This window comes from Leucoraja erinacea, chromosome 7, assembly GCF_028641065.1.
Source record: "Leucoraja erinacea ecotype New England chromosome 7, Leri_hhj_1, whole genome shotgun sequence".
Lineage (NCBI taxonomy): Eukaryota > Metazoa > Chordata > Chondrichthyes > Rajiformes > Rajidae > Leucoraja > Leucoraja erinaceus.
The window spans coordinates 29,583,617-29,599,618 of NC_073383.1; the positions used below are offsets into that span (position 1 = coordinate 29,583,617).

The 16,002-nt window shown below is 40.1% G+C and overlaps 1 protein-coding gene across 3 annotated transcripts in view; it reads right to left on the reverse strand.

The window, feature by feature from the left end:
- The window catches only part of LOC129698808 (coiled-coil domain-containing protein 148-like), a 66,107-nt gene that overhangs the window by 44,968 nt on the left and 5,137 nt on the right, over positions 1 to 16,002 (reverse strand). For all 3 annotated transcript variants that reach the window (XM_055638098.1, XM_055638097.1, XM_055638100.1), the window contains exon 3: positions 14,117 to 14,238. In XM_055638098.1, coding sequence (XP_055494073.1) covers positions 14,117 to 14,238 — 122 coding nt within the window. The remainder of the gene's footprint in view (positions 1 to 14,116; positions 14,239 to 16,002) is intronic.

The following is a 16,002-nucleotide window of genomic DNA, read 5'->3' on the forward strand; positions in this document are numbered from 1 at the left end:
CATTAACTTCAGCGGAGCTGACTCGATGGGCTGAATGGCTTAATTCTGCTCCTAGGACCTATGGTCTTAATTTTCTTCATTATTTGACAAGAAATAGTCTAATCAAAATAATTTTATCGAATATATGTCGTTGAAAACTTCAAAGCTTCATTAAGTCACTATTTATAGTGCCAATAAATTTTATTTATGGAGTCAAAGGCCATAAAAAATGTTGCAAAATGTTGGCGTTGAATGGAAAATTGACATGGATCTTTGTGTTGGACATGCATGTATTGTTAAAGGTATATCATGTGTGGAAGGATCTATTCATCCCTGCACGTAGTCACTCAGCATTATTTGTGGCATTATGCTAGCTTAGATTCGTTTTGCAAAATGGAAGGATGCAGACAATGTAAATGAGCCATTTGTAGTGTTGCTGTAAATTGCGAAAGAATTAAACGTGTATCTCCATTCTCATTACATTTTAAGACTCTAAGATTTATTCTGCACTATGCCAACTGGATGTTTCCACTATGATTCCATAAACATTAGTTTTGCACCACTAACTAATATGTGTGCAATTTTGTTATAGCCTGTATTTTTTTTGTCTCCCTGAATAAGTATGAGATTAATACTTCCTGCTTACATTTAGGCATATGAGGAAGAGCCTCTCCACCAAACTTTCAAATGGTTGGCTGCAGGGAAAGTAGAGTGCCCAGCTCCTTAGCAAATGCATCTTTAACAGGTAGATCTGGGATGAGATGCAGAGTTATTTATCAAAGTTTATCCCAAAAAGCTGCCTGAGACCCAACCCGGTGCTGGAAGGGCTGCTCAAGGAACAGACATACACACACACAAATGCAGTGAAAGGTGCGCTCTGATATGCATGAAGCTCATTAATGTTTGGAACGTGGTAATTTAGCATAGAGCATAGACCATAGATAAGACCAAGAACGTTGTGCTAAGGGACACACTGAAGCTAGATGCGGCCGCTTCAGGCCCCTTTGGGGAGACCATAGTTTAGCACCTGCTTACCATTGCATACAAATTAGTTGAAATCTATGTTTAAGCATCATGAACTATTTGCTTTAAGTATGTAATTTAAGTAAAATGCTAACATTAAATAACAAGAATAACATGACATATTTGTGGTTCAATCCTGACATTGGGTGCTGTCTATGTGGAATTTGCATATTGTCCTGCGTTGTATGACTACGTTGTATGTTACCTCCACATGCTATAGTCAGGTAGGTTATTTAGTCGCTGTAAGTATATTCTAGTACGTAGTTTGAGTGTTAGATTATTGGAGGAAATTGATGAGTGTAAGGGTAGAATAAAAAATGGGATTGATGTGGACTCATAGAAACAAGGAACTGCAGAGGCAGGAGAAGGGTCTCGACCCGAAACGTCACCCATTCCTTCTCCCCAGAGATGCTGCCTGTCCCGCTGAGTTACTCCAGCATTTTGTGTCTACTGCAGAGGCTGGTTTATACAAGTGGAGCCAAAGTGCTGGAGTAACTCAGCAAGTCAGGCAGTCTCTCTGGAGAACATGGATAGGTCATGTTTTGGGTTGGAACCCTTCTTCAGCCTGAAAACATCAGGCTGAAGGAGGGTTCTAACCTGAGAAAAATCCCCTATCCATGTTCTCCAGAGATGCTGCCTGACCCACTGAGTTACTCCAGCACTTTGTATCTTTTAATGTGGAGTCGATGGGCTGAAGGGCCAGTTTCCATGTTGTATATCTCTATAACTTCTTTGAAAAAGTTCTGTATTACAGAATTTTTACGTATAAAGTACATTTTGAAATGCCAAAAAAGGCAGATAACCAATTAAAAAAACACATCTAGCTATTTCTGTGCAAAAGACAGAATCTCTTTTGTAACGCTGTAAAATTGCTGCAAAATCAGTGTATGCAGCTGAACTCAACGTCCAACCTTGGAGTACGTTTCAAATTTACAGAGGGATACCCATAAGTTTAGGACTTACTATTAATTCCATGCTGAACTACTGACCATCAATTTCATTAGAATCTGCGAGTTTATTCTAATAGAAGAGACCCATAATAACAACAAACTAGATCACAAAGAATTATATCACAGCTGAGGGGTATATAATTGTAACCTAAATGTGCAATTGTAGCAAATGTTACAGGCAAGAAATATTTCAAGTTATATCACATGAGAAAGACAATTACAGATAAGTTACATTTTACAGATAAATTTTGTATATAATAATTATATACAGAGTATAATTAATATATCAATTTAATCAAACGCTCGAACAGAGCCTAAGAGAATATAACATGCCCATTACTGAGACATAGCTGAAAGCAAGCCGACATTGGGTGTTCAATATTCCTGGTTACAAAGTTTAAAAAAATTACAAACTTACAAAATAAAAGCAGGAGTAGGCCACTCAATCTCTTGCTTCTGATTTTATTGTAACTATATTCCTGTCTACTGTATCTGATAAATCTATGCGGTAGGCCATTTACAATTGGAATGGAATAAGGAAACATTTCTGTACACAGAGGCTGATCAATCTTTCGAATTCAATTTCTAGATATACAGGGAATCAATGGATAGTGTAGGAAAATGGGACTGAGGTACAAGATCCACCACGGTTGATGAATGGCAAAGTAGGTTTGGAGGACCAAATGCCTAGTTTTGCTTCTATGTCGTAATCCTATAGCTCTACCAGTGGCTGGCATGTTTAGTTTAGAGATAGAGCATGGAAACAGGCCCTTTGCCCTACTGAGTCCATGCCAACCACTGATCATCCCGTTCACATTAGTTCTATGTTATCCCATTTTCTCATCCACTTCCTACACATTAGGGGGAGATTTACAAAGGCCAATTTACCTACAAATCCGCACTTTGGAATGTGGGAGGAAATTGGTGCACACGGAGGAAACCCACACGGCCACAGGGAGAATGTGCAAACTCCACACATTCAGCACCTGCGATCAGGATCAATCCTGGGTCTCTGGCACTGTGAGGCAGCAGGTCTAATAGCTGTGCTACTGTGCCACCTATGTCTTAAATATTTGTAGATTATTTCCTTCCAATCATACAATTAAATCTTGCAGCCAGTAGTATGGAGTTGCATTATGCTGGTGTAAGATGCTGACATTTGACCAAGGCAAGAATTTATTTCTCCAAGGAAGTAAAACCATAACTGGCTTAATTATCTGCCTGAACTGTCTGCCTGGTTGGCTGCACTCGTCTATTACTATAACACCATCACATTCAGAAAGAGGTTTCACTCCATGAACCTGGGAGTTGTGCTGTCAGAATCATACACACTTATGCCCACTAGCATGGCAGCTGTCAGAATTTATTTAGTTTATAACAATCAATGATGACAGAATCATTTAATGGATTGAATGCACAGTTCAGCGTGATCCAGGGAGACTCAACTTTTGAGCCACAACAAAGCACAACTTCAGTTATTATTTTATATTTCATCTGGTAGTATTTTAGATGTATCAACACTATGATTTGGCAACATATTGAGAATACAGTGACACACCTTTAATCTACGTATTTAAATGAGTCTTTTGATAAAAACAAAATTCCTTTTTGTATTTGCTTTGACAATCAAGTGATTCCAAATATAATGAAGTCTTTGTGTGCTGGATTATCTAGGAGGTTAGTCTCGCATTCACAGTTGGAGAGAAACTTTCCATACATCAGAAAAATACAATGAATTGTTGACAACTATTAGAGCTTGGAGCAATTTACTATCAGAGAAGTAAATCAAAGGTTCGTGTAGCCTAACTGATTGAGGGACTCTGGAGTACAGCATCATTAAATATCCGATATATTTTAACTTATCTTTGTTCCACGTGTTTTATCATAGAGGCGCATTTTCCTTGAGTAAGCAGAAAAGCTGCTCCAAAAAATATACTTCAACCAGAACTTCAACAACAAGAATGAGCTACAAAGAGGGGCAGCGTTACTAACATCAAAACAAGATTGCATTAGCAAATGCAACGGTAAAACAAAGAGGATCTTCATAACTTCAAATTATTCTCAAATAATAACTTCAAGATTCTTCTCAGCCAAAAATTTATTTTGAATTGTAGAATTATTGCGGGATCAGACAGCTACAAATTTGCATAAATTAAATATTCATAACAGTGACAAGATACATAACTTGGTTTTAGTCTTCTATAAATGTTAGTCTGGAAACTAAGAGAACTTCCCTGCACATCTTTGAAAACTGTCACAAGACTTTTTTGGTCTAAAAAGAGGATCTACTATCATCCAATACAATTGCCCTACTCTTTTAAATTGATTTCTACTTGTAAATCTATCACTCTGCACTCTGATATATTTTTATTTGCTCTACCTTTTGTGTATGGCTTGATTGTATTCATGTACAATATTATCTGATTTGATTGGGTAGCACGCAAACAAAAGATTTTCACTGTATCTCGGTACGTGTGACAATAATATACCTAAACCAACACTGCAATAATTTTTCAGCATTGCTCTCAAAGCTTAGGCTGGATTATGTGCATGCACCTCTGGAGAAGGAAATAGATCCCTGAAATGGCTTCAATGGAGCAAAACCACAGAATTGCATATTGGTATATATTGAAAACAGAATTAGAGGATTGCAAAATAAATACAGCTCGTCAAAAACAAAGTGGATTATATTTGGCAGAAATGAAGCCAATGAGGAACCCTGTATGTGGATTAGAGATAGAAATAGTGGTTTTAGCAAAAACCACAGCTGCAATCAGCAAAGGAATAAAGAATCTAGATTGATAATGAGATTAAGATTAGGGAGAATATAAAAAAGAAATAAGTAAGTTTCAGTATTTAGGTGGAAAAATATTTCAATGATACAATATTATAATGATACAAAATGGACATTTACTTCAATCACTTTTTTAATATTGCTGAATTTTGAAAACAATTTCAAGACTTCCTGGGTAAGACTTCCTGGACAGCTTTGGAAGTTATTAACCAAGTACAGGTTGGAAGTAAAAGCTAATGAATTTGGAAATTATTCTCAAGAATGTATTCAAAGGAACAGATACTATGTCAGCAGCATTTTTGAGGGTGACAAAATTTAAGCACATCATTTAGACAACTCGAGAGGAAAAATAAATCAGTAAATGGGGATATTATCTGGGGACATGAAAAAATGCTCATTTTACAGGCTCCAATTAAAAAAGGAAGACTGGGATGGGAATAGAGTCTATAGGAGAATTAGTATAAAGTTCTGAATTTGTAGATAGTATTAAACTGGAGATAAATAATCTCTAAAACAAATTACGGGAGAATGCGAATAAACTGGCAAAACTGGCCAACATTGCATATTTACATGACATATTTATGCAAAAGGGATTCCACAAAAGAACACGTGAAATCATGAAAAACAGAAAAATATAAACAGTGAACTTAATATTGGTTGCCAGATAAATAATCCAGAATAAAGAATAATTACAGAGTGACCAAATGTGATTTATTAAAATGTACACGTGGAGCCTCCTATTTGATAAAGCTATTTGAGTGAGTACATAATTGAATTAGTTAACAATGCAAACTGACCAGACTGATAGTTCCAATTGGTCCAAGGTTATAAATGCACATCATTCTTTTTACATAGTTCTTCTCTAGTTTCTACAGATCAAAATGAATAATTCTAATGGTAACCAATGGTTTGCCAAAAAATGTTCATGGAGATCGTGCAGTGATCGTGGCTTGTTAGCCCCACTCTTAGAGTCAAACAACGTGGAAACAGACCCTTCAGCCCAACTTGCCCTCGCCGACTAACATGCCCCACCCACACCGGTCCCACACACGCGCTTGGTCCACAAGTCTCTAACCTATCCAGTCCTGTCCAAATATCCCTTAAATGTTATGATAGTACTTTTATCCTGTGATAAGCTAGTACTTGCTGAACTATCCAGTTCCTTAAGAATAGGTGGGTTACCCATTTCATCTGTACTCAATCAACCTCTAGTAGTATAGGAAGTGGACAGATTAAAGGCTATTACATTAATCTTATATTACTAAAATAAGATCTTCACCACTTCCTGATTTTCTGTTTCATGATTTTTGAAAAAACGCTACCACTTATGGCTGTGATTTTTGGCCATCTTACTCAGTCCCCCTCCGCTGCGCAGGACAAGAGGTTTTTTCCATCGATGAAAAATAAAAGAGTTATTAATGTTTAAAAAATGTTGACATTCTCTCTGCTGCCCCTTCTGGTGGGAGGGGGAGGGACTATAAAACCTGGAAGTGTTGTGCCTCACTCAGTCTCTGGAGGAAGTGAGAGGGTCACGTCTCTCTGAGCTGTGAATAACACTGAACACATGTCTACTCAACGGTGAGTGCCCTTAATGTGGTTTGAAAATGAAAATGTGGTTGCTTTAAAATGCTGGACTGCAAATGGTTGTTTGTGGTGGGTAACTGCTTTCAAATGCTGCACTGAAAATGGTTGTTGGTGGTGGTAATTTGACAACTTCCTGTTTGCACTGTATATTGATTTTAGATAAAACGCTACTACTTACGGCTGTGATTTTTGGCCATCTTACTCAGTCCCCCTCCGCTCATCTGGTGCAGAGGATTCTTCCCATCAATGAAAAATAAAATTGTTATTAGTGTTTAAAAAAATGTCGAGAATGTCAATCACTGCATGAAAGCCACGCCCCTTCCAGTGGGAGGGGGGAGGGATTATAAAACCCGGAAGTGTGGGTGTGGCTCAGTCTCTGCAAGATGGGGGAGGGAGAAGTCATGTCTGTCTGAGCTGTGAATCAACTGAACACACTGAATGTCTACTGAAATGTGAGTGTGGTGTATATGTGGCGTTTTGTGTGGTTTTATGGTGGTTTCACCCTGCTTGAATGTCTACTGAAATGTGAGTGTGGTGTATATGTGGCGTTTTGTGTGGTTTTATGGTGGTTTCACCCTGCTTGAAGTGGTATGAAACTGCACTTAAATTTGGTGGCCTTGCACCCTGCTTGAAATGAAATTTCAAGGAATAGCCATGAGTCAACTGCTCGCCCACTAGCTTTGAGTGAGCTGCCAGCACATCAGGCTTACGTGACTGAGCTGTCACCCCAAGAATCCATTTGGCCCACAATGTCCAAGCTAGCCCTCTGGAAACCAGTCCCTTCAGCCCACAATACCCATACTAGCGCTCCAGAAAGCCCTCCCCACTGGCCACCAACATTGGAATTGGTGGAGAGGTGGAATATTGCGTTGGGGGACCAGCCCTCCCGTGTGAACATGGGACCCAACGGGTCCCACTTAGTCTAGTATTGTATAGTTCCTCCTGCCCACAATCCTCAAGTAATTTACAATGAGCAATATGAATATATGTTTATTAAAAAATATATATAAAAAAGGTGAAAGTATGTAAAATTATGAGAGGCATAGGTAGGGGAGACAGTCTGAACCTTTCTCCCAGGGTGGAAATGTCAGACCAGAGGGAATAGCTTTAATATGAGAGAGGTATGAGATGTGAAGGGGAAGAGTTTTTACAGAGAGAGTGGTGGATGCCTGGCGTTGTGGTAGAGGTAGATCCTTCACAGATCCTTCCACAGTGGCTGTCTGACACACTAAGTTCCTACAGCAATTTGTTTTTTGCACAGGATTCCAGCACCTGCAGCCTCTTATGTTTCTTAAATAGGTCTTTATAACTTTGACAAGCTTTAGCAACTGAGATATTTAAGCGTTCATTTCAAGGTCTCAGCTACTTATAATCTAGATTAATGATTTAAACAAAGGAACAAAGTAATGTATCCAAATTTGCCAATAGCAAAGATAGATGAGAAAATGAATTGTGAAAGAAAACAAAGAATCTACAAAAAGACATGAACATGTTAGGTGAATGGTAACACGGATAATACAATACCCAGAGGGGATTTTCATCTATATATGGTCTGAGGCAAACCAAGTTAGCAATAATTCATAGAATTCATAAGATAGGATTTTTAAGTTTAGTATGTTAAGGAACCAAAGTGAGACCGGCTATTTGATATCCATATGAGGATATTATATATGAGAAATGGTTTATTAATAACCTGCTACTCAGTGAACCTCCAGGGAACAGTGATCATAATAGCTTTGTGAGAGGGGGGGGGGGGTGGTGGTGGGGGGGGTGGGCGGGCAGTGTGGACTTGACGTGTGGGGGAGGGGGGTTGTGGGCAGTGTTGGAGGAGGAGAGTGCTGGAATTTTTTTTTTGTAAAACGCCAATCAATCTTTGAGTCAATGAATAGACTCGACTTTTGACTTGACCCCTCCTCCATCATACACTCCCCCCCCACCCGCCCACACATACTCCCTCCCCCCCTTGTGCGGCCCAGTCATACTGAAGATGATTGCACGCAGCATTCTCTGTCAAGCTTAGCAATCCCCAACGTAATATTCCACCACTCAAAAATTCCCCTAACGCAACCTGTTTCCACCACTCACCAGTTTTGTGTACTCTCCCTCCCTCTCCCTCCCTCCCTCTCCCTCCCCCTCCCCCTCCCCCCCCCCCCCTCCCTCCCTCCCCCTCCCCCCCTCCCTCCCCCTCCCCCTCCCCCTCCCCCTCCCCCTCCATCGATGGCGGCACACAGAATTCTCCACCAAGCTTCTGCTGCCGTTACCGTTGGCAACCTCTTCTTCAAGCTGCTGCCGTTACCATTGCCAACATCCCATTGTGATGTCATTGTCGCAGCTTGTGTAAATGAGAGCTGATTGTGATTGGTGGACTGTGAGATGGCATGTGACATCATCACTGGAAGCTGCTCAGAAGCTGACTCTCTCAGAAGCTGACTCTCTCAGAAGCCATTATTGGCTTTTTTTTCAACTTAATCATCAATAACGTGAAATATAGCATGAAATCTGAAGGGAAAAATATGAGTAAGAATGTGGAAAAATGTCAGCGCTACCGCGTAGCGTTTTGACGAAGATACAAAAAAACATACACACATACATACAAGATGCACACATACATACAAGATTAGAGTTTTATAAATATACTAGACCAAGTGCAGACCCGTTGGGTCTGCTCCACCAATGGTGTGATCCCCCAACCCAATATTCCACCATGCACCCGTCTCCTCCAATGGAACTGAAGCCGTTCCCAAAAGTAAGATTCCAGCACTGCCCTGCCTCCCTGAGCAGTGGATTTAAAAAAAAATCCAATGGCACCTTCCCTGCCTGCTGCAGCAGTGAAAAGTTCAGTGTTCCTGTCTTGCAACTTTGTTTCGAAGTGTGTTGGAAGCTGACATGTAAATGGAGAAGCCTGACTATTTTTTAAATACTTGAGGGTGGGTGGGGGGGAGAAGGATTTGATTAAAAACGTGTACTTCAACACGACAAAATGAAATGAGGAGCGGATACTTAGAAAGAAAAGCGAAATCTCTACCGAAATGGAAAATATCTCGGAGATTGAGCGTCTGGATTGGGCGTGGCAATGAATCAAAGGAAGAAATGCAGCCGGCAGCCGTACATGCAAATGAATCCATTCCGATTGGACATCTGCGAGCATCGGCCATTCCGATTGGACATCTGCGAGTATCGGGCACGAATCAAAAGGCAGAAAGGGATCCGGACGGCAGCCGGACGGATAGCCCCAGAGTTTTATAGATATACTAGACCAAGTGCAGACCCGTTGGGTCTGCTCCCCCAATGGTGTGATCCCCCAACCCAATATTCCACCATGCACCCGTCTCCTCCAATGGAACTGAAGCTGTTCCCAAAAGTAAGATTCCAGCACTGCCCTGCCTCCCTCAGCAGTGGATTAAAAAAAAATCCAATGGCACCTTCCCTGCCTGCTGCAGCAGTGAAAAGTTCAGTGTTCCTGTCTTGCAACTTTGTTTCGAAGTGTGTTGGAAGCTGACATGTAAATGGAGAAGCCTGTTTGTTTTTGAAATATTTGGGGGTTGGTGGGGGGGGTGGAGAAGGATTTGATTAAAAACGTGTACTTCAACACGACAAAATGAAATGAGGAGCGGATACTTAGAAAGAAAAGCGAAATCTCTACCGAAATGGAAAATATCTCGGAGATTGAGCGTCTGGATTGGGCGTGGCAATGAATCAAAGGAAGAAATGCAGCCGGCAGCCGTACATGCAAATGAATCCATTCCGATTGGACATCTGCGAGCATCGGCCATTCCGATTGGACATCTGCGAGTATCGGTCACGAATCGAAAGGCAGGAAGGGCGCCGGTCGGCAGTCGGTCGGATGGCCCCAGAGTTTTATAGATATACTAGACCAAGTGCAGACCCGTTGGGTCTGCTCCCCCAATGGTGTGATCCCCCAACCCAATATTCCACCATGCACCCGTCTCCTCCAATGGAACTGAAGCCGTTCTCAAAAGTAAGATTCCAGCACTGCCCTGCCTCTTTAAAAAAAATCCCTGCCTGCTGCAGCAGTGAAAAGTTCAGTGTTCCTGTCTTACAACATTGTTTCGAAGTGTGTTGGAAGCTGAGGAAGGAGCAGCCGTCAACGAATCGAAAGGCAGGAAGGGATCCGTACTGCAGGCGGACTGATTTGAGTTTTATATATATACTAGACCAAGTGCAGACCCGTTGGATCTGCTCCCCCAATGGTGTGATCCCCCAACCCAATATTCCACCATGCACCCGTCTCCTCCAATGGAACTGAAGCCGTTCTCAAAAGTAAGATTCCAGCACTGCCCTGCCTCTTTAGAAAAAATCCCTGCCTGCTGCAGCAGTGAAAAGTTCAGTGTTCCTGTCTTGCAACATTGTTTCGAAGTGTGTTGGAAGCTGAGGAAGGAGCAGCCGTCAACGAATCAAAAGGCAGGAAGGGATCCGTACTGCAGGCGGACTGATTTGAGTTTTATAGATAGATAGATAGATAGATAGATAGATAGATAGATAGATAGATAGATGCCTTCACTGATGAAGGGCAATGTGGCAAAAGCCAGTTCACAACCCTCTCCGCCAGTGACTCCACTTTCAGGAAACTATGTACTTGTACTTCTATATCCTTCATAGAAACATAGAAAATAGGTGCAGGATTAGGCCATTCAGCCCTTCGAGCCTGCACCGCCATTCAATATGATCATGCCTGATCATCCAACTCAGTATCCTGTACCTGCCTTCTCTCCATACCCCCTGATACCTTTAGCCACAAGGGCCACATCTAACTCCCTCTTAAATATAGCCAATGAACTGGCCTCAACTACCTTCTGTGGCAGAGAATTCCAGAGATTCAGCACTCTCTGTGTGAAAAATGTTTTTCTCATATCGGTCCTAAAAGATTTCCCCCTTATCCTTAAACTGTGACCCCTTGTTCTGGACTTCCCCAACATCGGGAACAATCTTCCTACATCTAGCCTGTCCAACCCCTTAAGAATTTTGTAAGTTTCTATAAGATCCCCCCTCAATCTTCTAAATTCTAGCTTCTAGCTAAATTCTAGCTAAATTCTGTTCTACAACACTTCTCAGGGCCCCGTATGTTCACTGTGAAAGCCCTAACCTCGCTTGACTTCCCAAAATACAACACCTCACACTCCTCTGCATTGAATTTATTTTGCCATTCTATTTTGCCTCCTTGCCCAGCTGATCAAGATCGAACTGCAATTCTTGCTTCACTGTCTACGATACCAGCTATTTTAGTGTTATCTACAAACTTAGAGTTGTAGAGTCATAGAGTGATACAGTGTGGAAGCAGGCCCTTTGGCCCAACTCGCCCACACCAGCCAACAATGTCTCAGCTACCCTAGTCACACTTGCCTGCGCTTGGTCCACATCCCTCCAAACCTGTCCTATCCATGTACCTGTCTAACTGTTTCTTAAACGATGGGATAGTCCCAGACTGAACTACCTCCACTGGCAGCTTGTTCCAAACACCCACCACCCTTTGTGTGAAAAAGTTACCCCTCGGATTCCTATTAAATCTTTTCCCCATCGCCTTGAACCTATGTATGTCCTCTAGTCCTCGATTCCCCTACTGGCCATCGTGCATCTACCCGATCTAGTCCTCTCATGATTTTGTACACCTCTATAAGATCTCCCCTCAAACTCCTGAGCTCCATGGAATAGACCCAGCCTACTCAACCTCTCCCTATAGTTCATGCCCTCTAGTCCTGGCAAAATCCTAGTAAATCTTTTCTGAACCCTTTCAAGCTTGACAATATCTTTCCTATAACATGGTGCCCAGAACTGAATACAATATTCTAAATGCGGTCTCACCAACATCTTATACAGTACAACTGCCAAACTTCTATACTCAATACTCTTTGACTGATGAAGGCCAAAATGCCAAAAGCCTTTTTGACCACCTTATCTACCTGCAACTCAACCTTCAAGGAACCATGCACCTGTACTCCTAGATCCCACTGCTTGACAACACTACCCAGAGGCCTACCATTTACAGTGTATGTCCTGCCCTTGTTCGACGTCCCAAAATGCAACACCTCACACTTCTCTGCACTAAATTCCATCAACCATTCCTCAAACCCACCTGGCCAATCGATCCAGATCCTGCTGCAATCGTTCACAACCATCTTCACTATCTGCAAAACCACTAACTTTTGTATCATCAGCAAACTTGCTAAACTTGTTCTCATCCAAATCATTGATATAGATGACAAACAGTAATGGGGCCCAGCACCGAACCCTTAGGCAAACCACTAGTCACAGGCCTCCAGTCTGAGAAACAACCTTCCACCATCACCCTTAGCTTCCTTCCATGGAGCCAATTTGCTATCCATTCAGCTATCTCTCCTTGGATCCCATGTGATCTCACCTTCCAGGGCAGCCTACCATGCGGAACCTTGTCGAATGCCTTACTGAAGACCATGTCCACGACATCTGTAGGTCTGCCTTCATCAACCTTTTTGGTCATGTCTTCAAAAAAATCAATCAGATTTGTGAGACACGATCTCCAACGTACAAAACCACGCTGACTGTCCCTAATCAGCCCTTGCCCATCCAAATGCCTGTATATCTTAAACCTCAGAATACTCTCCAGTAACTTGCCAACTACAGATGTTAAGCTCACCGGCCTATAGTTTCCAGCATTTTCCCTGCAGCCCTTCTTGAAAAGAGACACAACATTTGCCACCCTCAGTCTTCCAGCACCTCTCCTGGATATAAGGGCGACTCGTAAATTTCAACTAGGGTTCTCGCAATTTCCTTTCTAGTTTCCCGTAATGTCCTTGGATATATCTCATTAGGGCCTGGAGATTTGTCTATCTTCAAATACGACAGTACCTTCAGTAGTTCATCGATGGTAATCCTGACTGCTCTCATGACACTATTTCATAACTGATAAAATATTTTTCATGGATAGATTTTTTTAAATTACAGATTATCAAGCCATGGGGATGTATCAGCTTTTATTCCATTGATTTCTCCAGCACTGTTTTATTTATCCTAATTTCTTCTAATCTCTAGTTTTCATTACATTTTTAGTTCCTCAGCATTTAAGTAATCTGTGTCCCTTGCCATGTACACAAAGCCAAAATATCTGTTTGCACACAACAACAAAACTTTTCACTGTACCTCGTTACATTTGACAATAATAATAAACTAAACTAAATCCTATTTTCTGAGTGTAAGATAGGAACGGAAACAACAATTAAGAATAAGCTCTCTAGTAGGGTCCTGGCCCAAACTTCACCCACAGATGCTGCCTGACCCTCTGTTATTCCAGCACAATGTGTTTTTTTATAAACCAGCATCTGCAGTTTCTTGTCTCTACTTTTTAAAGTTATTTAGTATTACATTCAACAAAATTACCTTCTAATATTTGGAAATTATATAGGATTGATGTTTCCAATATTCAAATAATATCGTTGTTGTCTCAATAGTGAAATTAAGATTTTTATAACTGGTATGCAATTTATTTTTTCTCCTGCATGTGTCCTTATCTCTTGATCCAGTATTATTCAAATGTTCACAGCAGCAAGGAACAATTTGTCAACCTGCTCCCTCTAAATAAATGTGTATAGACATGCAAGTGGCCCGAGATAATCTCTATTACAGTCAAATGAATAATCTATTATTTTTTAGTAAACTATACTAAAATGTGAACATTTCATAGAAGGAAATAAACAAAAAGACAAAGCTTTTGAGAATACATGGTTATTTATCTTTGGACAAAATTTAGCCGTGTGGAAATTTTTGTTAACGGGTTTGTTCGGAATTGATTTACCTTGCGATCAGTGTCAAGACATGCCATCCTTTTAGCTTCAGCAAGTGCTTGAAGTTGTTGATAGTCAATTGGTTTATACGTCTGACTTCCAACACCATTTTTTATTCTTATAACCAGTTTCTCTAATGGAAAATTATAGAAGCAGAAAATGTTTCACAATACATTCCTAGATATGCAAAAGAAAACCAAGTGCACAAGAAAATGAAACATAATAAAGTCACCAGTTATTGTGAGATCTTACGTCCTTCACAGTAATATTCAACCTTGACTGATATAATTTAGACTATTTATTTGTTGCTTTACTGTTTCCATATTATCTAGTTCTACCCTATCTTACCAAAACGTTAAATATGTTATCCTATTTATGTTACAGGATAAATTCTGAATCTGTATTTTGGAATTTTATTTGGTCCAACTGAAAATTATAAAGTCTTCTTTCTAACAAATAGAAAACAAATATTTTAACACATTGTTCAAAACATATTTTGTATTCAGACCAAAATTACATAGCCACTTGCCCTTGACAATGACATTATATACATAATTATATTAGTTTCATGCATCTGTAATTCATACTGAATTAAAGTAAAATATGAAAATATCAGAACCCAAACATCAAATATCAGGATAATTATTTTTATAAAAAATCAATTCTAAAGAGCACCTCAAAGGTACAGTCAATATAAAAGTTGCATTGTTGGCTAATTATGCTCATTATTGATCTGTTCCCTGCAAGATGTTCATATACATCTGATATAATCTCCATTAACTATTTTTTCTGTTTGGATTGTGCATCGCTCTAGTGCACATTGTCAATGAGAAGTCAAATTATTCAAGATGAAGCTGTAAAGTAGTTTATCTTAGACAATGGGAAATATATTGATTTAAAAGATGTTGAAGCATACATTATTGATACTAGGCTATTAGAATTTTAATTTTATTGTAGTTTACCTTAGATTTGGAAAGAATATGAAATAATGATTTTTGTTTTAAACAAATGGTCACTGTAGAATGTCTGGGTATCCATGAATTTCATTTGCCATTTTATTCACTTGATATTTAATAGCATTTTCATCTCATCAAATCATCACTAAAGTTTAAAAATAAGTTACTTAAAATAAAATGCAGTTATTTTAGGAGATTAACCACAGAATTTCAATAGCTTTTTGAAACCACAAAATGTTTCCTGCTGAGGTGCTGTGTAGCTATTAGCAGCAAGGATTCAAAATGTTTTTGCTTTGCTAAAAGCCAACAGCGATAAGCCTATCCAAGATAATCTAACTCTAAACATGCTTAAATTAAAACCTGAGACCTTTAGTTGGTGGAGCACAGCAGCATGCTACCCATACCACAAAACAGTCCATCCTTTAGACTTTCACATGAAAACATTAAAGTTGTGAACTAATCTCCTTCCGATTTGTTAAAAACTTATTCACACTTATTTCTGTTCTTACATAGAAAATGATAGCAGGGGTAGGCCATTTGGCCCTTTGAGCTAGCACCGCCATTCAATGTGAGCATGGCTGATCATCCACAATCAGTACCCCTTTCCTGTCTTCTCCCCATACCCCTTGATACCGCTAGCCCTAAGAACTCTATCTAACTCTCTTTTCAATGCATCCAGTGAGTCGGCCTCCATTGCCTTCTGATGCAGAGAATTCCACAAATTCACAACTCTCTGGGTGAAAATGTTTTTCCTCGTATTAGTTCTAAATGGCTATATAGTTCTTCCAAGATTTATTTTACCACATTGCTCCTCCTGAAGGCATTGTTACATTGACATTTTTTTGTATAGGTTAATTTGTGAATTTGTATAACTAGCATCTGGAAATTAGACTAGCGAGATCCTGTATTGAATCAGATCCATACATTTGCAGTTCAGGAAG